Genomic DNA, 26115 nt, shown 5'->3' on the forward strand with positions numbered 1-26115 from the left:
AGTACAAAAAGAGTGTGATTTCTTCGCCCTAACTCAGTTTTTTCGAAAACGCCAGTCGCTCCGATAAAGTCTTGTCCATCGCTGTCGCTTGACCGCAGCGTGTCGCCCGTTCCAGTTGGCGTTTTCTCGGTCCTCCCGGCAGCCCCTGCGAGTGCACAGGTGCGAACATCAAGTTTTCTGCTACCGTTGTCTGCTACTGATTCGTCTGCTGCTGTCAGCTTTTATTAAACGATGTGAAGATGCCGTGAAATGGTTGTACTCGGTTTACTTACAGTGTCATTACTATAGTCACCTCTTAGCTGCCTTAGATGACAGTCAACAGGGGGTCGATGAAACCTGCCCGAGTTCTTAAAATTCTGTTTAATCAAGAACTCGCCGTTGAAACTATCAAAACAAAAGAGGACAAAAGCATCAGTTGATGCACAATTCAAGAGGGCCGAAAGTTGGTGTCATAGGCACAGAAGTAATCAACGGCAACTTTTAGAAAACAACACGTTTTGACAAGACAACAGTAGTGCGCTCGGGTTCCTCATATTTCCGGGTAGGTATTATAGGTATGCTACCAAAGTGACATGCAAGCTGGCGCACTGGAGCACCGTGCAGGTATCTGAGTGTGCGCTATCTTCATTTATTGCTTGTTTTAGTATAGCGCCACTGGAGTTCGAGTTGTTTTCGCCGCATGCAAAGGCTTTGGATGGCGACGAAGCGCTCGTGCCCTGGAGCCAGCATCGACAGAGTATCACCATTGTTGCCGGTGCCACGCAGCCGGGCGCGAGCAGCGTGGGCTCGGAGCTCGCGGTCACCGCCGCACGCGAAGTGTGATGCCGACTCGAATCGAAGAAGCGGTGGCCGTTCAGCGCAAGTCCCCGCGTTAAGCGCTGCGGAGGCCCAACAAAGGTCAGTGGCCTCGGTAGACCTCCGCAGGGTTTGCCTCTGACTCCTCCCTTACGACGGTCGCGACCGCGCCGCACTACTTTCGAAAAACATGGCCGCTCCTGGTGGATCGCCCCGGGCTCCACCGCCGGGTTTTCCCCCGGGCCCGCCGGGGATCCCCGGCGTGCGGCCCGGTTTCCCGCTGCGGCCCACCGGACTGACGCCTCCCGGTGCCTCGCCTGGTCGGGGTCTACCACCTCCCGGTGGCTTTCCTGGCCGGGGTTTTCCGCCAGGCGGCTCCCCTGGCCGGGGTTTTCCGCCCGGAGGATCCCCTGGAAGGGGTCTGCCTCCTGGTGGCTCGCCTGGAAGGGGTTTTCCCCCTGGTGGCTCGCCCCTGCGGCCCGGCTTCCCGCCAGGTCCACCGCCAGGTCCACCGACAGGTCTCACGCCTCCCCGTCCGCCGGGCTTCCCTCCGCTACCCCCGCCGCCCCCGCCGGGGCTTGAGGCCGGAGTGCCGCCACCGCCCGAGGGTGGCGCACTGCCGCCGCCGCCGCCGCCGCCGCCGGCCGCGCCCGCCGGCTCCGCCGACCCCGACCGAGAAGCGCTCGTTAAGAGATCCAAAGAGGAGCTGCAGCAGCTCATCGCCAAAAAGCTCGAGGCTTGGGACAAACTGGCGCTGTCCAAGGAGAACGAGGAACGAATCGACGCTTTGCGGAAGTTCATGACAATTAACAAGGACGAAGTCGAACTTGCGGGCAAGGTAGGTCCGAAAGATAAGCTCGTTGAAATGATGGACACAAGACTAAAGCTGGCAAAAGACACCATAGATGAGATAAATGCCGAGATAAAGAAAGAAACTGCCGATAGGCTCAAGACTCTTGACAAATGGGAGAAAGGTGCCATTCAAGACATCAAGAAACTTAACCGAATGGAGTCGGAGCTGGCTATGCGTTTGTCGAAAAGAGGACGGCGCCTTGAGCCTAGATCATCAATGGGCCAGATGGACGATACAGAAGGAGACATGGATGACATGGACAGAGGCTGGGACCGTGGACGCGAGAGGGATATGGATCGGAGTCGAGATCGGTATCGAGACCGAGACCGTGACAAAGATCGTGACAAAGACCGTGATAGAGACCATGACAGGGACAGCGACAGGGACAACGATAAGGACCGTGACAGGGACCGTGACAAGGACCGTGACCGCGACCGTGACAAGGACCGTGACCGCGACCGTGACAGGGATCGCGAGGACCGCGACAGAGATCGTGACAAGGACCGCGACAGAGACCGTGACAGGGACCGCGACAGAGATCGTGACAGAGACCGAGATCGCGACAGGTCACGAGACCGGGGTAGAGATGGCGATAAGAGACGCCAGAGCGACGTAGACCGACAAAAGGGAAAGGAAGCAACTGAGAAGCAGAAGAAAGAGTCAGAAGAAAAAGTAAAGGGAAAAGTGCAACGAGTGAGCATGATAGAACTTCAGACAGGGGATTCACAGGTGTGTGACGACAACCTGCTGAAGTTGCACGAGCTAGAATTTAGAATTGCCAATGACATGCTCAAAGGTAAATACAAAGGCAAGAAAGGCCGCGAACTTACTTCGAAAGAACTTAAGGAAAAACTACGCAGGCTGTGTGACCTGGAAGTTCAGATTGCAGATGAACTATTCGGCCAGGAATCCGAAGCATCAGGAACTATGGATGTTGAAGGCACCATCACGAAGGCTACCCTCAAGCGCTCGCCCGGCGAGAGGGAAAGACGAGGCAGCCGTGACGTGGATCGAGATTCAGACAGAAGAGACTACGGAGAACGGAGAGACTACTACGAACGCAGGGACTACTATGATCGTCGTGACTATCCACCAGAATACGTGGATCAGTACGGCGGTCAAATAGATTATAATGCTCCGGCGGAGTTCCGTGCTGACTACAGACAGATGACAACAACGATGCAACCGCCGACGCAGCCGATGCCTCAGATGCAACCTATGCCTCCGATGCAACCGATGCCTCAGATGCAACCGATGCCTCAGATGCAACCGATGCCACAGATGCAGCCTTTGCCACAGCCACCACCCGCAGCACCTCAGCCAATGACACAAACAGTAATTCAACGAAGTGGTCCAGGACCTACCCTGGGAGCAGTTGAAGAAATTGGTAACGACTTGGTTCGCCACCAGGAAAATATCGAAGTGTCCGGTGAATCTGGTGTTCAGGTAATCAAGCACACCACGCACTCGGAGTTAATCCGCTGCGGATCGGCGGAGCCTCACGCCATGCAGATTCCATCCAAGCCAGCTTTTTCTGTTGAGAGCATTGATCCCGGGCGAAAACCCATCGTGGCTACTTTCGAGCAGGTAGCTGACGATCAGCAGACTGTCGTGAAGCTCAAGACTGCCATCGACATTGAGATTATACCACAAGGCGCCAAGCAGCCTATGTCCATGGCAGAGAAGACTGAGGTACTGACGCGTTCTAAAGCTGAAGAGACCGAGGAGGAGGAACCACCACCTCCCCCTCCAAAGAAAAAGCGCTCCAAGGAAGCTCAGCGGGCACGTTCCCCGAGCGCAGTCCGGTCGCCGAGCCCTCCCGTGATCGAAGAAGAGGATGAAGACGATGACGATGAACCGTCGGGGCCGCGCATCCCGGAGCTAGCCGACCGCCGCGTGACCACTGATGACGAAATTCCGCCGGGACCGTCCTTCTGGCAGTGGATCTGCCAAAGCATATACTCTCCCCGAGGAGGAGCTCGTTGCAACGTGACCGCCGAACGGCAAGACCGGCCAATGCCCCAGAATCGGGGCCGATCGCGGAGTCGGGACCGCGATGAGAGGGTCCGCGAGAAAGAGGAAGAGTTGCGCCAGCTGATCGACAGCGTCATCAAGGTTTCTCAAGATGTCATCCTCGCACGGCGTGCCATTGAGCTCGGCGGCGTCGGCGAGGACCGTTGCTTGGGCAACATGCTGGAAGCCGAGGGCAAGTTGCGCAACTTAATCGACCTGGAGATGAGACTGGCAAATGAACTCTCCAACTTCAGAAACTCTGACATGGTAGCCAACGAAGAGTCGCGTATAAGCGTACTCAACGCTGAAGAGAAAATCCGTCAGTTGATCGACGTCGAGTCTCGTCTAGCGGAAGGCTTCGTAGCCGAGCGCAAGTCCTCAGTCAAGTCCAAAATCTCCGATGCCATGTCTGAAGGCGCCCTGCGCAACTTCGCCTTTGAAGAAACAGCTCACGGCACAGAAGTGCGTGGGATGCCGAAGAATGTGCCGAAGAAGCCTCGCAAGCTACTACCTCATATGCTTCCAGACAGTGCACCCGGACGGAAGCCCAAGGCCGCTGACGATGAGAGCCGAAAATGCCGACGCAAGAAGGGTGCTGACACGGACGACGACAATGAGCCGGACGAGCGGCGCAGCTCGCGACCGGCGCGGCCCAGGTCCCGGCGGCGGGATGACGCGCCGGAGGAGGACGAGATGCGGACGCCGCGCCGCAAGATCCGGGAGCAGGACATCGAGTTGAGACCGAGACGACCCAAGCCGAGAAGTCGATTGCAGCAGGTCGAAGACGACGAAAACGACCATTCACGCCAGTGGCTGCGCAAACGCTCCTCCAAGACTCGCAATGCCGACGAGGACGAAGATTCCTCCTGGGTGCGACGAGGCAGTCCAGCGCTCCGCAGACGCCGGGACCAGGACCGGTCACCCAAGAGGCGTGGGAGCCCGAACAAGTCGACGCACAGGCAGCTGATCAAGGTCCAGGAAGGCGTGCCCGTCAAAATCAGCCTCAGCGGAAAGGTAAGAGCCGCACCTTGGCAGCCCCTGCCAGTACGAATACTCGAGTTTCTGACTACACTGCAGTTTCTCTATCATGCATCAGGCTCTGTTCACTTCAATTACTCAGCGCAGTCTCAAGTGCCATGCGGGCGTTTTTATGGTAGACATGCACTATTAATGCGACCTCGTGTTCCGGATCGAATGGAATCACCTCCTTGCTTCCTTTTATTGTTCTGAGGCTATCGTATCCTTTTGCCAATACCTTAATATAATATCTCGTTAAACCGGGTACTTGGGTTCCCCCAACCGAAACATTCCAGAAAGCGAGGTGGTCATAGTCAATCTTAATATTTAGAAGAAAAAAGAAAGCAAAAATGTCAAATAACATTTAAAAAAGAAACTTCATAGGCAAGGTTTGTTAAGCGTATTGAGGCAAGCAGATGAGGTTGAATCCGATAAAACGTTTACTACTTGAAGCGCCTTCTTGTTGTCTTGAGGAACAATTTCAGCGCTTTATGGCTCATAAGAAGTGTGGTGAGAGCCTTAGGATTAAATTTTCTCTGACGGAGTTTTCCCTGCCCTTAAAGGAGCGCTTTTGAAGTAAGACTCGTGTTGTGAACACGGCTCGGTTCACTGCAGTCCCATAATTTTTTATAGCAAGGCTATTAGGCCGTTGTCCGTATATTCATGATATTCGGTATTACAGACTGCAGTGTTCACAGCCATGTGATTGCCAAATCAATTTGGCTTCTTCGAGTGGTCTTTTCGGAGCGTTCCAACGAATCTGCGCAATTGCATAATACAAGGTTTAGGCTGCATTTTGCGAATAAGCCGACCACTAATAGCGCACAATTAGTACTTCAGCATTCATACTGGAGCTCTGACATTGTTTCACAATAAACCTTCATTGCTGCCTTAAAGACCTCTGTATAGCGCTGTCAAAGCGCTCTGAATGGACCACTCGAAGATTTCGTCGGCCTTACGCGCACTTGATCGATGCATTTTCGGGCACATATTGTGCTCGAGCGGGCTAACTGCTGTGGTGATACGCAAAATCATACGTCGAGCTAGTTGTCCGTGCACACGTAGAAGTTACCGTAAACTCTCTCCACGAAGAAAGAGTTTAGCTAAATCGTTCCGTTATCGCGGTGGTATAACTGGCCGCAGGTCTGGAATGCAAACCCACGTCTTCGCATTCGCCTTTTCATCCGCTTTCATTTTCATTTATTTATAATTTCTTTATTTCAGTTAAGACCTTCAAGTAATTATCCTAACGCTGTCCTTCGTATCATTGTTTGTTGGCTCCTTCTAATACGACTACTAAAGGTTGGGCCCCTCGATTGCCTTTCTTCTCATATACTATATGGGCTCGATTTTTGTTAATCATGACCGTATAAAGCCAACAGACTATGAAGCCAAGGAAAGCATAGGGAAAATTAGCTGTGGTTGAAAATGAAATGTAGCAAATAATAAAGAAAATGGAAATCAAAGTGCACGAAAAGATACCTTGCCGCCGGTGGGAGCCGAGCCCACAACCTCCGCATTACGTGGAGGTTGTTGACGTCTTACGTGGCACCATTGTGCAAGAAGAAAATGTTCCACATCCGCCCATCATGGCTCTAAGGGGCTCTGGCTAACACTGCCAGGGCTAGATCTAGTAAGCATAATTTGTACCCGAGCTAGTGGACAAATTGATAGCCGTCGACGCGTAGCACAATTGGTAGCCTTGGCTTAGTTGTAAAACGCCAGCTTCGGCTACAGGAGATAGTGGGTTCGATTCCCACAGTCGCCGGCACCCACCGGTTCTCATATGGGCACATGTGTACACACATGTGCCCATACACACACACACACACAAACAAAAAAAGTGATTGGCTCGCTCCCACGGCGGCCATTTCCCATGTGGCGCCCCAAATGCATCTATTGAGGTGGGGACGCCTTTGGGTTGGAGACAAGTACCCCTTTCCAAGCGACGAGGTCCCATAATGGCCGAGCACCAGGCCGGGAGCGCGCTTGTACCTATTTTACCGGTAGGCACCCGGCGACAGCACTTGTCTCCCACAGCCGTGGCGGATGCTCTTCAAGTCTGTGGCTGGACGACCAGGCGTCCAGAGACAAATCGCGAAATCTCTATTGGGCCCCCTATTCGAGATGTTAACCCCCGAGAGCCGAGCGCCAGGCCAGGGAACATGTCTACCCATCAGAAAAAAAACAACCACCAAATGCATCGCGTGGACACTATTAGAATACGAGAGCGAACAAAGACGTTCCTGCCCACGAAGCCGACAACAGAACAGGGAACTCTTCGGCAGTCCAGCACGTGGCGTAAAAAAATTATATTTTCAATGTCAGCAAAATATGATGATACGATTTCGGTAATATTAAATGCAGTCAAATGAACTGTATTTAGCAACGATCCACAATTTTCATTCCGTCAGTCGCGCCGAGAGCCCGACACCAGTAAATAATGGCAACCCTGTGGTATCTGTGCTGGTGAGAAATGGCGAAAAGAGTGGCATTAGATCGTTACTAAATACGGCTCCAGGTACTTATTATTAATGGTACTGGACAACATTGGTATCTCTAACTGCAGTCCATAAAAAAGACGCCTCTTAGTGCTCTTTTTTTCCTGGGGGGTGGAGGGAATGGGTAGGGCGTGCAAATTTCCTTTAAATTGAAAATTTCCTTTAAATTGAAAACATTACGGCTCTGACTGGATACTATGTTGCCGAACATAATCAAGATGTTTTCTTTCTTTTTTTCACTCATGTGTCCAAGCTAGTTGCAGAGGGTTAGCACTTCAAGTGTGCGCCCGTTGAGCGCGGACTAAGAGCGCACATGCCTCACATTCTAGTATTTGTTACTCGGTATTATAAAGGCCGAAAGGAGTAGGTTGTTAACGAGGCCCCATCGTAAACTTATAAAGCGCCTTCTTATAAAGCACCCAAAATGTATAAAGCACCTTCTAGAGAGCGTTTTACCTCATGATATTTTAATAGTGTTGCTTTTTTTAGAAGAGAGGGGAGAAATTTAAATGTCTCGTCGCCATGATGCCAACAGGCGATCTTCAATGCCAACAGACTCTCTTTCCTTTAGTCTCGACTATAACGTGCGCAAGCGGGACCACATCACATTTGAGTCGCAAGTACCGCCTGCATTTTTACAGCGAAGCTCTATATGGCTAGGGCATTACCGTCGTCCGCGAACAACCCGCGAACTAGCTCGTTGGCGCCCCTCGGCGCAACCGCGCGGACGCGCTCGTGCCACTGCTCATGCGTTCATCGTCGTCGTCTCCTCCTACAGCTGGCTCTGTTGCCGCTCATTGCTTAAGGGGCTATGAACCATTCATTGGCAGGAGGAAACTATCAACGTCATACTCATCATCATCATGAACTATCATGGTCAGTAATGGCTCGAGCATTGTCGTCTTCTTTCACAGCTGGCTCGAACACGCTCGTGCTTGCGCTCGCGCGTTCGTCGTCTACTTCTTTCGCCGCTGGTTCCGTTGCCGCTCATCATTCCAGCGTAGCGTTTCATTTCTCTTCTGTCGTCGTAATGGGGGGGGGGGGCGTTAGAATGTTTGTTTACGGTTGTATGAACCATTAGCTAAGGGGGTATGAGCCATTCATTGTCTTGCGTGACGGACGCATTTAATAACAGAGGTGATACGAGAATGTGTGTGCATACTTATCGTCACGATGACCACCGATCAGGACAATAAATATGCTCGTACGTTTGTTCAAAATTATATATCACCTCTGTGTCGTGTGCTAACCACCTCCACAGAGTGGAATGGCTCATGATCTTTTTTTTTTTTTTAATGAAGCATTCTTTGCCTCATTAGAGGCGCACTTTGCGGTTGGTAGGAGGGTAGGTTCCTGTCTCGCCTCACTTCGGTCCTTTTCAATGAAAATTAATGCGTGACCGATGGTGGGATTGAAACTTCGTCTTCCAGCACAGCAACCATAACCATAACCTACCATAACCATAACTAACCATAAGATCACGACTTTGTTTCTCTGTTGCCTTTCTTAGATCATGATCGCACGCATACTTCTCTGGTGCCAAAGCCGAGAGAAGTATGCGAAAAAAGCTCTTTGAGACAGCTGGCGCGTGCGTCACGTGCAGTTTCCCGAATTCTACCCTTGTGGAAGCTAGCGCTTTGAGAAGTTGTGTGATCGGCCCGATTCACACAGCCGTCATTCGCCCCGTCCCGTCACGGCAACGGCGTCCGTCAGGAGAGAGCGGTTGGTTCGGGACGCTAAGAGCTTCGGACAACACCGCCAGCGACCCGTTCTTTAGGAAAAACCGGGTAGGAAATGGTATCTCCTGACGGACGCCAAGCTGTCGGTGACGGAGCGGATGACGGCTGTGCAGATCAAACCCGCCTTCGGGAGCGGTCCAAATTCCCTAGTCCTTTCCTTACAGCAACTAACGCTACGTGAGAGGTTGTGAGACATTGTACCGCTTTCATGATCGGCCCATATAGAACAGGTTTTCTTCGCGTCGAACAGTTCTTTCTAACATTTCGAACTCATATCGAACATTTCTTTGCCGCGGAGCACAAACACTATCGTCGTTTTGACGTATCTTATAATCATGAGGCACGCCGTAGTGAAAGACTGCGGATTAATTCTGACGACCTGGAGTTCGTTAACGTGCGTTTTCGCATTTCACCCTCATGGGAATGTGGCCGCCGCGGCCGGTATCATGATCCCGCGCTCTCGGGCTTAGCTGCGCAACGCCAAAGCGATTGCGCCACTATGGCGAGTGACATAGACCACATGGCATATGCGCAGATACGCACGATTGTATATTACTTAGTCACAGATCACGCCACATTTCATGTTTGTCTCGCTTACACCCGTCCAGTATACCTTGAGAATCCAACGATCGGCATGTTGTAAACTTGCGTCTAACGGCCGGAGTGGAATTTTAGCCCTAGCTGTCATACGATGATTACGATCAGACATACGTTTTATGTTACATGAATGTGTTTCGATTTCTCCTGCTAGTAATGTCTGCCTCTTCTAATAATCCAGTTCAAGGACAAGAATTATGCTTTCTGCCACAGGCGGCATTTAAATATTCTGTGAAACTTAAAACTGATCGTTCCCTATATCGGAGCTATTTGTTCGGCATTCGTTGGCAGCAAGAGTCCGGAGTACCAGTGCTACATACGAGTTCCAAACAGTGCCTCGACCCCATGCAGGGCATCGAGTAAGTCCAGAGTACCGTCCAGCATATATCGTCAATGCATATATACTGGCAGGCTGCGGCGATGAGAAAGGGGGACCTTCTTAACATTTGCGACTGCTTGTAGCACGACCACTGTGCACATGTCGCACAGATATAAAACGCGTGTCCAAAATTATTTTCCATGAACTGCATTATAAGGTCGGTGCTTGGACGGTTGAGCGGCGTTTTGTCGTGCGGTAAAACATCCGGTGTCGAGCATATGCAGGCTTCGACACCGACCCGCTGAGAAACTCGCCATAAGACCACATAGTGGAAGAACCTTTGATGCAATAAGGGTGCGGGGTGGGAGGCGGGGGGGGGGGGAGGTGACCATAGCTTAGGGAAGCAATGCTTGGCAGAAACAAAACTGTAGAAAAACAGACGAAACTTTTTATTTCGTGAGTGCCGTTTTTCATTGACTTGGTCCCTCTTGGTGGTATTTGATGCGACATAGCGATTAACTGCCATCTGCTTTTACGAACAGTTAAGCCTAAGAACCTTTGTGAATACTGCCCCTGGTTTGCGCTGAATGCGCGCGTTTCGTGCTTCCATTCGCGATGAATGCAGATAGCATAAGTGAACTTTGACTTCGCCACACAGATGGAAGTTAATGCTTTCCAAAGCCCAGAAAACTAACTACAAGAGCGTAGCGCCAGTGCCACCCGCATGATGTCTCCAACCTGCATGATGATGATAATGATAATTCATAGGCATCCCTTTGCACAGGCGCCGACTGCGGGGCGGGGGGGGGGGAGGCTGGGGGGCCCGAGCTTCCTCCGCAGGTTTCCGGGGGCAAAGGCAGAGCCCCCCCCCCCCCCCCTCGGCTATGCCGAAGCCAACCCCCCACCCCCCACCTGAAGTGTCATTACACGAGTTCTGTTACTCACGTCATTTGAAGTTGCTTTTGAGTTGCCTCCAGCTTTTCATTTAAATATTATTGAGGCTAAAAGCTTAACTGCATCATTGTCGGTGCGGACGTGCATAGCTTTTAATTGATACGTTCGCTTTATTTCTGCAAATCCTGACAATAAGAGTACAAGCGCATTAGAAGCACCAGCGGCGGCTACCTCATCCGTATGTTTAACAACATATATTAAGGTTCCGTCATGAACGCAATGCACAGATATATTTAAGTATATACGCTGGTCAAAGTTTATTATATTTTTTCATGAGAAGGAGGTAGCCAACTAATAATTATTTCTAATGGTATGGATAACCTATGCTTAAAAATTAAATTATGGGGTTTTACTTGCCAAAATCACTTCCTTATTATGAGGCACGCCGTAGTGGGGGACTCCGGAAATTTGGTCCACGTGGGGCTCTTTAACGTGCGCCTAAATCTAAGTGCACGGGTGTTTTCGCATTTCGCCCTCATCAAAATGCGGCCGCCGTGGCCGGGATTCGATCCCGCGACCGCGGGGTCAGCAGCCACCATAGCCGCTGAGCAACACGTCGGGTGGCTGGAATTTTCTCGTAAGAAGAATTGTAGAACAGTTTTTCGTGAATAAGGCCTCTGCGGTCGTCGAAACCATTCAGCCATCGCTTGCGTGTATGCTCTTTGGCGCGAGTAGGTTGCTTTTTTCATTCAAGTAGACAAGTGATCATGATTTTGGCTTCAAGCGCGAAGTGAAACAGGGACACAGAAAGGAGCAGACACTGTGTCCCTGTTTCACTTCGCGCTAGAAGCCAAAATCATGTTACCGTACCAACTCGCCCAACTGTCTATCCTTTTGCATTACAAGTGATCATAGAATTTTCAATTCCACATGAAAGCATGCGCGGTTAACCTTTGGTCACTATGTTGGTATGAATTGATGGTATCTTCTTTTAAAGAAAGGAATGGAGCATCGCTAAGCTCATGTAGAGCATTGTGTAAGATCCATTTGATTTCATACATTCTTCAGAAAGCGATTTTTAAAAAGAAGTGCATAGGCATTTATTTGACTCCCTTTAATTTTTGATGTCTAGAATTCTCTTTCCCTCTCAAACTATCGACGAACTGCACAACAAAAAATCGCGGCGTTAAAAAGCAGTACACTTATGCAAGCGTGCATGGTAAGCGTCTAAGAAGGAATCTATTACAGCGAAGCTGTATACCTCTACCGTCCAAGGAAATTTTCGTGTCGTTATAAGCAAAAAAAGAAAAAGAAAAACTCCCCATACGTGGCCGATCCCAGAGATAGTGCAACGCCGGGCCGACCCGCGGCGGAGGTGAAGCAGGCGTTTAGCGCTCCCCATACGTGGGCCGATCCCGAAGATAGTGCGGCCGGTCCAACCCCCGGTGGAAGTGCAGTTCACCATTAAGGGGCCCACATACGCAGCTTCGCTGGTCATCCTCCTTCACAGAGTGGAAGGGCACTGAGATTTTTTTTCTAATCCAAAGTAGAGTTCATTGCCCTATCAGACTAGATACCTGTGAAAAATGGCGTTAAGCTGGCGGTGGTTAGAAACGATAGCTGTCCACAGCCAGAATTTCTGCTCGGGATAATAAATGTTTGCCTTTAACAGGACATACATGTCGGTGCGCCTGACATTCGCTTTAAAAGAAAGAAGGGGCAAGGACGACATTGCAACCTTTAATAGCCCGTGGCGTTGGCGAATCGCAATTGTCTATGCTGGTAAAAAGATAGAAAATAACTATGAATAACACAGACGTCCCAGTTAAGCTTTCCAAAAGCCTCCACCTAGCAGTAAGAGGCGATCTTAATTGGAATGCCAACGGAGGTTTTAGCATATTTTAGGGACGGACTCTCTTGCATTATCACACGCACGATGTCCTCCTTATCCCTGCCTTGCCTCATCTTGATTTTACTTCTTTCGGCATGGGACGTGAGCAGTTGCTCGGCGCGCACACGGGAGAAGTTAGTTCAGGTGAAAAAACTAACTTGAGCGTTATATTGGGAAGTCGCTGTCAGCACAAAGCGCACCTGCCTTTTTTTTCTTCCTTTGTGCTCAGTAGACAACAGAAGTGTTTCAAAGCAGTGCAAAGTAGATTTGCATGTCTTTGGAAGCGATTTGTACTCTAGCGTTTCAAATACGTGTGCTAGAGGATCTACCTGCCACCTATCTACCTAAATGCGTGCAATGTCTCTGCGCAGATGCTCGAAGGAAAGAAAAGGCGTTCCAAGTCAGGTGACAATTTTACGGAGACGGCGCCAGACACTACGCGGAAGAGCGCCATTTCTGTGACCGAGGTATCGTCATCTATCTCCATCAGCGAATCCATCACGGAAGCCACGACAGTGGTGCAGAAATCTTCGAGCGATGGAACCATCATCGGCAAGCGCTCCATAACGTTTGGAACTCCACGAACCAGACCTGCCAAGGCGCGCACGCCCTCCAGCGGTGCCCGTTCGGGCAAGGGCTCTAGCCAGGTTTCCGTGCTGACTGTGTCCATTAGTGACAGTGAGGACGTCGATCCCCGTGGACCACCACAATCCAGGAGAGCGCGTGCTGTCCTGGCACCAAGGTCGCGGCCGGAGAGCCCCCCATGGACATCAACGCGGCCAACTCAGCACGTGACGCGGTCGTGCAGCCGCCACCTCGCCATGCAGAGGGCGGCGCAGATGCGCGGCTACTCGAGAAGCCCTTCGCCTAAGCCCGGCTACTCGTTGGCATCGGGGCGCATGTACTCGGCAAGCCCTACACGTGTGCGCAGTCCCATGCGTGTGCCGAGCCCTCGGAGGACGGTGTTTCAAGTCGTGGATGAGAGCGCCTACTATGCCGAGCCAGTGGTTCGTGACCGCGCACGCCTTCTGCGTCGCGAAGACCAACGCTTCCAGATGAGCGCTGACGATCCAAAGCCTCAGCGCGACGGCAAATGGCACGAGCCGAAGCTTCGTGTGAGCTACGCGGCTCGTGTGCCATCCCGTGGCAGCCATTCAGAGAGTTCTCTCAGCTGCAGCGTGTCCTCAAAAACAGCACTGGACTACGAGCGGGGCGATAGCCCACCAGGATATTATCGGACCGCTTCCCAGCTCGATCGATACCGTGAACCATCGAGGGCAAAGTCATACAGTTCGACCCCACAACTTTGTTACGAGGAATCGCCTTCGAGAGCGTATCGCGATCATTCACCTATTAGAGGTTACGTGGAAGGATTTCGAAATGCTTCTGGTGTAACCACACACGGCCGTGACGTTTCACTGTCAAGAATCAGCGGATACTCATCGCCGAAAGCAGGCCATCAGGGCTCGACTGGAAAAATGCTAGTCAGCGTCAGCTCCTCAAGACTAGTCCGTAGCGCGTCCCTCCCCAGAGACAGCCCTAGCACCTCCTCTCCGAGGGTCTCTCGCAGAGGCTCTCCGTCAAGGCTCGCTCGTGAGGCCAGTGCTCTCAGAGGTGCACGTAGCACATCACCTCGTCAAAGTCGCAGTACGTCCCCCCGGAAACCAGATGCGTCGCTAGCAAGAATAAAGGTTCGAGCTGCGTCATCGTTGCATCTTGGTTATGAGACATCATCATCTCGTACGGAAAGTTCACGCAGAGTGACCCGGAGAGCCTCTCCGGATTGGCTCGAACGTAATGGTTTGTTTTCGAATGGGCCTTTGTCCCCGCCACCACCAAAACCCCCAGTGCCTCCACCAATGCCACCTCCTAAAGGTTTCTCAATGGGACCGCTTGGTTTCGAGAGCACGAGCACGTCAGCTTCAGCCATACGTATAACCATGTCCCCACCTCCCATGCCCCCTGTCCCTCCCATGTTACCGCCTCCAACACCAACTGAAATAGCAGCTTTGCAGGCTGTAACGATAACGATGAAAGATCTGGGACGAGAGCCAAGTTCCTCCGAGCATGAGCTGTGCGCCGCGGAACTTCAGCGTCAGATACGGCAGAAGCAGCATCTTCAACTTGAGCAACTGCTTCAACTTCAACAAACGCAGGATTTCCATCCACTGCAGGATGTCGATGAACAGCAGTTGCAGCAGCAACTTCAAGAGCTGCAGAAAGTTCTGCAACAACAAGAAGGTGCACCGGTACTCCAGGTGCAATTTCAAAGCCCGGCTGATCCATCCGGGAAGCCTTCAACGCCGCTAGCTCAGTCTGTGCTTCAAGTGCAGTTTCAAAGTCCATCACAGCCAGTGCCTCAAGTTTTTCAAGCTCAAATACCGACACGAGCAGAGAGCCCCGGTGTGATACAAGTTCAGCTCCAAAGTCCAATGGTACCTTCGGAACCACAGCAGACTGAGTCCTTCAGTCAGATTACTTCGCGTGTTGCGCATCCAGAGCAACCAGGAGTACTGCAGGTCCAGCTTCAAAGTCCATTAGACCCCAGAGTTTCCACTCAACAAACTGCGCAATCAATTTTACAAGCGCAGCTTCAGAGTGCCATGGATTTTTCTGCGCTGACGGGAACTTCGCAAGTTGACCAGCTCGGAGTCCTCCAGAGCCCTTTAGAGCCAAAAAGCACAGCATCGGATCAAGCAGGACTCTTTCAGATGCAACTGCAAGGGTTAATGGATTTTTCTCAACAGCCACTCGCACAGTTACAACAATCTGATCAACTTGGAGCAATGCAAGCACAGCTGCAAAGCCAGCTAGGGTTGCCCATGCAAGCGACATCTCAGGCTCAACAACCTGAGCAACCCGGCGTCATCCAAATGCAATTTCACAGTCCATCAACGGCTTCTACGGGGTTCATTGGCGAACAGACGGCGCAAACTTGCCAGCTTGACCAGTCATTCCTGCAGCAATCAACGCCACAAATGGATTTTAGCGGTCAGCTAATGCCTCAAGTCCATGTGGCCGGTTCGGCAATGCCGCAAATTGGATCTCCATATCAAACAATGTCCCAGATTCAGCTTTCGATGCATCAAACAGAGCAGCTTGGTCAGCTTCGTCCATCAATGCAGCAAACTGGATTTCCTGGTCAGCAAGTATCTCATGGTCAACAGCCAGATCAGTTGTTTCTTCAAATGCAGGCACAAAGTCCACTGATGCCTTCAGTAGACTTCTCCAACCAGCCATTGCTGCAGCCTCCTTTTCCATGTCAGCAAATGTCGCAAGAGCAAGAACTTGCCCAGAATATACTTCTAGAACAACAGAAAAGGCAATTCTCACTGCAAATGAATCTCGGAAAGTCCTCGATGTCTAACTTCATGCAGGAATCAGTACAAGCCATGCAAGCATCAAGACATCGGATGCCTTCACCGCAAGCTGATATGCAAGGAATGCAGGACTGGACCCGTGAGCAAATTCCAGGGGAACCTATGCGACACTTGCAAGAGTGGGGGTCAGCGATGCATATGCCAGGGCCACCTATGCGAGATGGCAGACGTCAGGCCATGGATCAAAACCAGTTGTTCAACCAAACACCACCACAAGAACTTTCGTTCAGCCATGGAATGCCTCGAAGGGTAGCACCAAGTCCTTCAGTGAAAATTTTGAATGAAATGATGCAGGAAGGTCTCCTTGCTAGTCGATCATCGCCGCAGGTGCAAATCGCCGAACGAAGAATGGAAGTCCAGCCCTCAGCAGAGACGCGTTTCCGGGACCCGCTTCAACAGCAGCTGCTACGGCAGAGATCCCAACCACACACTGTAGTTATGTTTCAGAAGTCTGATCGGGATATTCGCCTTCCTCGACAAGAGAGGATGCCACAGCCAAGGAGTAGCGAACCACGCATGCCGCGCTTTCCGTGGTGCAGCCCCGAGGAAATGGGGAAACGGCCGCCCTTCTGGTGTACACCTCAGCGAAGGTCGCCACCCTCGGATACATTCCCGCATGCGCTAACACCACAGACGCCTTCCAGAGCGGAGGTGTACCCTGAAATGATTTTTGGATCGCCGTTTATGCGTTTTCCTCGACCATTTATGATGCCTATGCCTTCGCCTATACTACCCAGGAGACTTCCGGGGCTCCAGGCTCACCAAAGCTTCTTGCGCCATGTCCGTTCCCAGGGCGGACCTCGTGAATCCACTCCACAACTGGTGCAGCAATCGGAGCAGCCTAAAACGCCTCAGATGCTTCAGACGCCGCAACCGCAGCAGCCACCACAAACGCAGCCGTCGCCACAAACGCAGCCGTCACCAGAATCGCAGCCGTCGCAGTCACCGAAACAGAAGCTGCCGAAGCCATCGCAGTCATCGCAATCCCCGCAGCCTGCGCAAACACCGCAGCAGCAACAGCAGCCTCCGCAGGAGCAGCAGCAACAGCCGAAACAAGTTCACCAAAAGCTCCAGGAAACAGCGCAAAATAGTGAGCCGTGTATGCAGCAGATTCCGCTACCTGTGACAGGCTACGAACCTACAATGCAAGGGCCTCCGTTTCCGAGGTTTCCGTTCGGTATGCAGCGACCTCGCTCGTGCACACCTCTCAGAACACCATCTCCTCTTCCCCCGAGACCCCCCTCCCCGTCGTTCAGTCCTCGGTCGCCACCACCGCGGTTTCCCGACTTGCGTCAGCTTGAATTCCAGACAAGGCTGCAGCAACAGATCTTAGACCAACAGCAGCAGCAAATGCAGGAGCAAATGATGGCCGCAGCGCGCCTGCAATGTCCACCAAGGCCGCCAAGAAGTCCCGCTAGCCCAGTCCCAATGCACCGAAGCTCGCCCAATCTTTTGCCCCCGTATGGAGAACAAATGTTTATGCAACAGCAGATGCAAGAACAGTACCGTATGCAAAGAATGCAGCAAGCCAATCAGATTAATCGTCTTCGGGACATGGGAAGCGATACTGATGGCGGAGGTTACTTGCGCCGAAAGATGCTCAGCGGTACAAAAAGCAGCTTGCCTGACATGGTCAGTCCGTCAGATTATGGCAATACTACTGTCAACACAAAATCATTGGCAGCTGCATCAAACTTGATAGAAAAAAGGAAGCCACCGCCGCTCCCACCGCACATGCATGCGCACCCACATGCACATAGGAAACAGAACTATCGGCATGCTGCAATCGAAACGAGAATGCGCAATTCTCAAACTGAGATGGTTGTTTATTTTGTAGTGTTACTAGCCACAATAATTGGTCTCTGGACGGTATTGGACATTTACGGACGACGTACTGCTGTGCACTCATTAAATGGAAGTTACATAGCAATTCCCAACGCTACCATGAAGGGTTTCAGAGACGGCTCAGGCCAGAACGGCGTTCCTGTCAACGTAAGCGGACAACCTGGCTTTGAGCTATGTAGTTCATCAGCATGCCTAGCCGAAGGCAGCTACGTGTCGCACCAGCTAAACTGGAACGTGAACCCCTGCGAAAGCATGTACGAGTTCGTATGTTCGAACAGCCCGGTCAAACCAACTGATGAATTGCTTCTGTCCGACATGGAAATTTCGCTGCTGCGCAAGCTTCGAGGTACATCCACTGCAGGTAGCCCTGCAACGAAGCTTATACAAGACCTCTGGAAAGAGTGCCTAGATCAAGAGACACGCAATCGCCTAGGTTGGGGCCCCCTGAAGCACATGTTCAAGGCTACATCATTGGCAGACTGGCCGTACCAGCAGTTCACCACACAAGGAGAGCCCGCTATCTGGCAGGCCGCGGCTCGCGCACTGCGCTACTTCGGCTTGGCCACGCTAGTTTTGTTAGAGCCCAGTGAACACCCTTTGTTGGGACGCAGCCCTCTGCTGGCCTTGGACAAGCCCGTTCTGCTGATGCGTCCGGGAAATGACAGCTCCTGGTACTACGAAGCCATTTCCTTGGCCCTATCTTCAGTAGCTCGCAAGAGTATTGCCAAACACTCGATAGCTCTGGACGTGACAAACTTCGCGCGGCAGCTGGCAAGCGTTGTGCGGTCGCCTGGAGCATCGGGAGACTTGGGCCGTGACACCAAGCTGGAGCGCCTCCGCAGTGTCCCTCGCTACCGGGCATTGCTGGCGGGCTTCCTGCAGAATGACAGCCTCGTGAACGATGATACTGAGCTACTCCTGAGGGCGCCAGAGTACGCTATCCGCCTCGGCTACCTGCTGGATGACACGGCGCCGCACGTGGTGTTGAACTACATCGGGTTCCGGCTGCTGGTTCACGTGTCGCCGTTTGTTCCCGAGTCGCTGCGCAAGCTGGTGCCTCTGCGGGCTCGGCAGCTGGGACTGGGCGACCGTGGCCCGGGACAGTTGGTGTGCCTGCGTGCTGTCGAGCACGCGCTGCCCACGGTTTTCTACCGCGCGGCGTACGAGTTGCACCGGCCACTGCTGGACGCACTGCTTGCGGCCGACCTGGGCGGCGTGCTGAAGCAGGCGTTGGCGTCACGACTGGCACTCCTGCGCTGGCTGGACGGCGAGACGCGCGACCGTGCTCTACAGAGGCTTCACCAGCTCGACCCTCGTCTGTTGTTCCCACCGTGGGTGACCGACACAGCGAAGGCAGAGCACGACGTTCGCCAGGCGCCACACGTGATCGTGGGCGAAGGCCTCCGATCGTACGCACGCATCACCAAGCATCTGATGCATCGCCGGCTGCAGAGCGCCGACCCGTGGCTCGGCCAGCCGCCTTCAGACGACCAGTGCTGGCTAGGTCCCGGTCGCCGCATCCTCTACGTACCACTGACGGCACTGAATGCGAGTGCGCCGGCTCAGGAGCCCTTCGTGTTGTTGCAGCTGGCGCGGCTGGGCGAACGTGCGGCGCGCTGCCTCGTACGCCTGGTCCTGGACGGTGCCGGCAGCCGTGCCGAGGACCCGCGAGCATGGTGGACGCCTGCGGCGCGCCAGGGTCTCGCGGAGCTGCGCAAGTGCTACGCGCTGCAGAGCCGCGGCGACCGGCCCGCCGCCGCCGAGGAGAGCGCCGCCCTGGTCGTGGCTCACACCGCATTCGAGGCACGCATGCCGGCGCTCGACTTCCGGCTCGAAAACGCGGTCTCCATGTCCCTGGACCAACTCTTCTTCATCCACTACACGCTCGGACACTGCACCGCCGACTCCGATGTGGCGCGACGCGTCAATTTGGCCCTGCTCAACTTCGGCGGCTTCCAGCGAGCGTTCACTTGCGACGCTGGCACTCCGATGAACCCACGCAAGAACTGTGACTTCTGGTGAATGGTCCCGGTGCGCGGCCGAAATTTTTCCAAGGGCTGGCGAGCTGGCCGCGAGTTCTATAAAGCATGTGCCCTCACTTGTTCCTTGTTACAACGCGTGGTAATCGACTGCGCCGGAAGTCGGCCACACGTACACACAAGCTAACATGTGCACCAGGCATGTGCAGGGGCCTTTTTGCAATTGTACGTGAGAAAAAAATTTTTTTTTTGCATGTGTGTTCAAAGGGCTTCAGAACGGGGTTGGTTGTTGCGAATAAAGTTTGTGTCGGGTGGGTCAGATTTTGCTGTCTTAGGTGTGGCGGTGCAAGTGCTTTTACTCTTCATTCTACACGACTGTGGAACCGAGGCGTGCGCTAGTAATTTGGCAGGAGAAAGCCGGCAACTGTACAGTTTTACTTGAGGTCGTCTTATGCAAGCGTGTTTTGTCAAGTACACCAACTCGACAAACGCGCTTGGATTGTATACTCGCGGACAACTTCCTGTGGCAATGAGGCGAAAGCTACGGGGGCACATACGTTACCGCGCCAAGTAGTCCGGCAGCATGTTCTTGGAGCAGGTTCCAAATCGGCGTAGCTTCCACGTGCGACGGTTTGAAAAAGGGGTTTTAAGTGCCAAAACCAAAATCTGATTATGAGGCACTCCGTAATGGTGCGACTCCGGAATAATTTCGACCACCTGGGGTTCTGCCTTCGAACGTGCGCCTACATAATCTAAGCACACTGGCGTTTTCTCATTTCGCCTCCATCGAAATGTGGCTGCCGTGGCCGGGATACGATCCCACAGCCCAATACCATAGCCACTAAATAACTTCGACGGGTGTGCTACGGCTTCGCATTTGCTCGGACGCGGAAGACAGAAAGCAGAAAAATAAGTGAAACTTTCTCTTACCGAATGTTCCACTCTTTTCAGAAGCGCTCTCATTTGTGTACGCTTTGCCTTCGAAGGTTTCCCTTCACTGCCACAGAAAGTGGACCGTTTGAGCTTTACTTGATCTGATGCCTTTATCCCAAAGCTTTTTGCCATGATAGTGGTGTAAAAGAGCTGCAGAGGTGTCCTTATTAGCTCATATTAGCCATATTGAAATGGAAATTGGTGGAAAGCGGTATCTTTTATACGTGTACACATAGAGCACCGCAGTACCTGTACGTTCTGCGATCGTTCAGTCTCAGAGGCTTGCGAATGTCGTATGATGAATGGTGTTTAACGTCACAACCCAACAGTGACGCCGTAGTTGACATCTGGTATTTACAGAAGGGGTTCTTTAACGTGCCCTCAGAGGTAGGTAGAAGAGCGTTCTCGCATTTTGCCTTCATCGGAAAGCGCCGTCGCAGTTGGGAGACGTACCCTCGAGCTCAGCTGCCGAACGCCATATGTGTCTACGGCGGTGGCTAGAAGTGCATCATAGGAGGTGACCGAGCGAGCCGCAGCAAGTGCCAGAACACCGCACTACTCTGCTCACACGCGATCGCCTGCTGCGTCATGACGTCACGACCTAATAACCACCTTGGAAAACCTAACCAAAACTGCCTTCAGAAAATCTGTTCTAATAAAATATTTAGGGCACTTTCAGGCTTGCCAGTATATTTTTTCTGGGGTTTAAACGTCTGGGAACTTCATATAATGCAAAAAGAAAAAAGAAATGGGATATTAGAAAATAGCATGTCAGCATTCCTTTAACAGCTGTCTAAAAATACACCTGAAAGAGACCTATAGGCGTCAGACAATTAAATGCTGATACAAAGAAGAGAACCAACAGAACGAACAAGCAAGCTTCGTAAGGAATTGACCATTGCGGCTAAGAGAGCGCCGAAGGGAAGAATAGCTTAGCTTCGTTTTTTTTTTTTATCAGTAAGGGCCTCGTGCCGTGACGCCACGTGGCATCAGCAGCGCCGTTTTTTGGTGGCGGGCACCGAGGGTCGACTATGTGTGCGGCCGCAGAGCCGGCGGCAGCCGCAGCAGAGGCGCCCGACGCCGCAGTCGCCGAGCAGTCCAGCGAGGAAGAGTGGGAAACGAGCGCCGTGCAGACGAGCTCATGGAGCGAAGAGCGCGAGGTGTTCGCCTACCTGCTCACACTCATGGCCGTGCTAACTGCCGTCATCACAGTGGTCAACAACCTGAACGGCAAAGGTGTTGCGCCTGTCGTGCTGGAGCCGCGTCGCAAGCTGCCCGATGCCGTGACCACTGCTGGGCCACCACGCTCTGCCCTCGAGAAACCACCGTACGAAGTGTGCGTGTCACGCTCGTGTCAGGCCGAGGGCCGCTACCTCGTGGACTTGCTCACTTGGGAGTATGACCCATGCGAGAACTTTTACGGCTTCGTCTGCCAAGGCTGGCAGCAGGAACAAACATCGGGAGACACCCAGCTGCGGCGGGACCTCGAGCTGCGCCTTTCGGCGCTGCTGCGAAGGCCCTCGACCAGCCCCGTGCTGGAACCACTGCGACGACTCTACAGCCAGTGCAGCGAGGCGCCCAGCCGCCACGACATCCACGCTCTACGCCACGCCTTGTCTATGGCCGGCCTACCGGATTGGCCCTACGCAGTGCCACTGCGTCACGCCGTCTCGCTCTGGTCGACGGCCGCCCAAGTGCTGAAGCTCACTGGAGCCAATACTCTGCTCAGCGTCGTGCCTGGCACCCACAGCTCACGCCCGGAGCAAAGCGTGCTACGTCTGGGTCCTCCAAACTTGATCAACCCGACTTCTCGAGAAGCACTCACCGCAGCGCTGGGTGCATTTCGGCCGCGACTGTTAGTGCCACTGTACGCCGCCGAGGTCTCCGGGCTGGAGCAGCGCCTGTTGCGCTGCAGGCCTGGCGCAGTTCACTTGACTCGACTGGCAGGCTTCCCCCAACTGGTCGAGTTCCTGGCCCGTCTTCTGGGCAGTGGCGTCCACGAGGGAACAGAGGTGCTGCTTGAGACAGATGCTCTGCGCTGCGTCCTGGCGACGGCTGCGGAGACTCCAGTAGATACTGTGCTCAACTTGATGGGCCTACGATTTCTGCTACGGCTCGCCTACCTTCTGCCCGACAAGCTCGGTCTCCGGCTGGCTGAGTCGCGAGGGCCCCGCTGGCGCGGTTGTCTGCTGCAACTCGAACCGGCTCTGCCGCACCTCTTTTTGCTTGCAAGCATCGAAGCCGTAGGCGCACCCCCTCGCGCATCCAGGCTCGCCGAGGACGTTCGACGCACCATGGTGCGCGCGTTGCCCGGCCTGTCGTGGCTTTCTCCGGGCGATCGACGCAAGGCGGCCGCGCTTATTGGGCGTACGCGCATACGGTTGTTCATGCCCGACGAGCTACGGAACGGCTCGGCTCCCACCTCTTTGCCGCCGCATGACCTGGACGTTGGGCTTCTTGCCTACTGTAGGCTCCATTCGCGCGCCTTCGAGCATAAGCTGCGCTCTCCAGATCCATGGCTCCTGTCTTCAATGGACAACGACTGTGTGCTGGACGTGCAGGCTAATCGCGTCGACGTGCCCCTGCTCATGTTCAACCGAAGCGCTGTAGCTTTGGATGACCTGCAGTCGAGCCAGCTTCCGCGGGCCGGCTTCCGACTCGCGCGCTGTCTCTTGCGGCTCCTCTTCGGCTGGGCCGAGACGGACGCCACCTGGGACGAGGGCGTGCGTGCGCGGCGTTGCCTGGCCCGCCAGTACGGCACCATGCTCACGGTGGCTCCAGTCGAAGACAGTTTGGCGCTGGCTCCCGTGCTGCGCCTTTTCCGCGACAACCTCCGCCATCGCCGGCGACTGCGGCAAGAGCTGAGGCTGCGCAATGCTGAGGACCTAAGTCTCGACCAGCTATTTTTCGTGTACTTCGCACTTGGGTTTTGCCACGACGGAAACGACGCGGAGCGCCGCACCAACGTGGCTCTTTGGAACACACCTTCTTTCCATGCAGTCTACGAGTGTCGCGTAGGGTCACCCATGAGACCCGACCGCTCTTGCATACTTTGGGTCTCTCTTTAACAGCGATCAAAGCGCCTTTCGAGCTACAGTTGGCAGCCGTTTATGGACGGCGTGGACGGTATATGCCACCATACGTGGAGAATGGGCACCGTCGTAACGCAGTGAGCAGCGCCAAGGTGTCACATGAACTTCTTTAGGGTGCAACGAAGCTTGCGGCATGTGGCTGCGCTGTTTTCGTGCCTTCAATCTGCGATGGTGACAATCTGGAAACTATGACGCTCTATTGTGGTGATTTGTCAGAAAGGAGTAACGGTAGCTTCGCTTGGAAAGACTCCGCTATGTCTGCAACGTTGCCATGGGCGACGTCCTCTCGGCGCCAAGAAGACGGTGTGGTGCGTGCGATGAGGATGATTGTGTGCGCGTGGTTGAAAGTACAACCTGCGCGAACGTGTGCGCGGTGTATGTGTGACGCAGGCGCGTGTCGCCAGATTAAGATGCTATCCGATGTCGATTATCCGCGTTTCTGTCGAGCCACAAGTTGCATGTAGTAGAACTTTCGAGCACTCAGCGGGCTGATAAAGCAAGTATTGCTCACTGTTTTAGCCGAGTAACAGCAATTGCACACGTTATCTGGCTAGACTCGGGAAAGAATTCGAGAACACATAAGCACTTCTTATGACTTGTGAATGCGAAATCATTAATGTCCAATTGAAAGCTACTAAGCGCTCCTGCGAGTTATCGACACCTCCCGGGCAAGCGAGCACGCTGAGAGGATTGACCAACGCCTTCTAGATAGCACAATGCCGGTGTACTTCGATCGGTGACGTAATGCTACCATGCCCGACTGCCATGGAATCTAATGGGAATTCTCCCGAGTAAGCCGCGGTGATTATGACGTCACTGCTTTCATCGCGCCGGGCTTGACAATAGAAATTTGGTCCCAGTAGCATGATGTCCTAAAGCAGAGTGTACAGGCCTGCTACGTAAGAGGCGTTGGTTTAGCCCAATGGGTTTCGGCTTCTGAGCGCGGGGTCGTAGGTCCGAAACTCCCGACCGCCGGCGTTTTTCATTCCGGATTTATAGTTTTTTTAACATTATTTATTTATAGCGATGACTAAGGCGAAATTAGAACTCAGGCGAGAGCTTGCGTGGACAAGGAACGTGCGCATAACACAGGCTCCCGAGAGCGAGGGTGATGTCGCGTAGCGCCGATGCCCCCGCACGCAACACCTGGCGCCTCAGCGTGGCCCAGCAGCTGTTCCCTTTCGCTCGCTCTGCGAAGCGCGCACGAGACGTGGCGTCGCAGTCAGTGGGAATGTAGGTGCCGTTTCGCTGCTGCAGACGCCGGCCTTTTCGCTCAATGGGCGATCTGATGCTTTCGCACCACTAAAGAGCTCGCGAGCCTCCGCAGATATGCTCGATTTGTATATCGGTGCCGTTGCGGTCATGAAATTCGTACGGACAGTGACGGTTATTGATCGCTATGCGCCTTGTTTGCCGGCAGCGCAATTTCTCGCCTTTATCGCGCATGTGCCAGTGGCCGCCGGCGCGAACCACCAGTCTCGAGGGTAGGTGATCGTACGCGTGCGAAGATGCGCGAAAAATGCGTACTAGAACACTATCGTCATCAACGGCTCACACCCACGTAAACACTGAGCGCTCATATTCCCGTAAGCAAACCCTCCGCGGTTGCTCAGTGGCTATGGTGTTAGGCTGCTAAGCACGAGGTCGTGGGATCGAATCCCGGCCACGGCGGCCGCATTTTGATGGGGGCGAAATGCGAAAACACCCGTGTACTTAGATTTAGGTGCACGTTAAAGATCCCCAGGTGGTCCAAATTTCCGGAGTCCCCCACTACGGCATGCCTCATAATCATAAAGTGATTTTGGCACGTAAAACCCCATAATTTAATTTTTTTCCCGTAAGCAAGCAAAAAATGTAATGGCTCACAATGGCAATGCTACAAGCACTCAGCAAAGTGAAGCGAACAGTGCATACATTCTTGGAATCGCGCGTGCTACAGAACGGCATATATACGTTTCAATAAAGAACAACCCGCCGTGGTTCTTTAGTGGCTATGGTGTTGGGCTAATAAGCACGAGGTCACGGGATCGAATCCCGGCCAGGGCGGCCGCGTTTCGATGAGGGCGAAATGCGAAAAACACCCTTGTGCTTAGATTTAGCTGCACATTAAGGAACCCCATGTGGTCAAAATTTCCGGAGTCCCCCACTACGACGTGCCTCATAATCAGATCGATGTTTTGGCACTTAAAACCCCATAACAACGAAAAAAAAAAAGAAGAGAGAAAAAGTAAAGAACAAGCTCTAAACAAGCATCCGGAGAACATAAC

General features: G+C 53.1%; 2 protein-coding genes across 2 annotated transcripts; both read left to right on the plus strand.

Moving 5' to 3' along the window:
• The first annotated feature begins 816 nt into the window (after positions 1-816).
• LOC126545533 (uncharacterized) lies at positions 817-20142 on the plus strand. The gene is made up of 2 exons (XM_050193446.3): positions 817-4675; positions 12991-20142. The coding sequence occupies exons 1-2, from the start codon at positions 986-988 to the stop codon at positions 19864-19866; spliced, it is 10566 nt and encodes a 3521-aa protein (XP_050049403.3). The 5' UTR covers positions 817-985; the 3' UTR covers positions 19867-20142.
• Positions 20143-21733: 1591 nt separating this feature from the next.
• LOC140215213 (uncharacterized) lies at positions 21734-24363 on the plus strand. The gene has a single exon (XM_072285898.1). It carries the CDS (start codon positions 21788-21790, stop codon positions 23822-23824), a length of 2037 nt encoding a protein of 678 aa, XP_072141999.1. The 5' UTR covers positions 21734-21787; the 3' UTR covers positions 23825-24363.
• Positions 24364-26115: the final 1752 nt, after the last annotated feature.

Source organism: Dermacentor andersoni, chromosome 1, assembly GCF_023375885.2.
Source record: "Dermacentor andersoni chromosome 1, qqDerAnde1_hic_scaffold, whole genome shotgun sequence".
Taxonomy (NCBI): domain Eukaryota; kingdom Metazoa; phylum Arthropoda; class Arachnida; order Ixodida; family Ixodidae; genus Dermacentor; species Dermacentor andersoni.

Coding starts and splice junctions, on each gene's coding strand:
- LOC126545533 (XM_050193446.3), top strand. CDS start 986: ATGGCCGCTCCTGGTGGATCGCCCCGGGCTCCACCGCCGGGTTTTCCC. Junction 4,676..12,990: donor AAATCAGCCTCAGCGGAAAG/GTAAGAGCCGCA, acceptor GTCTCTGCGCAG/ATGCTCGAAGGAAAGAAAAG.
- LOC140215213 (XM_072285898.1), top strand. CDS start 21,788: ATGTGTGCGGCCGCAGAGCCGGCGGCAGCCGCAGCAGAGGCGCCCGAC.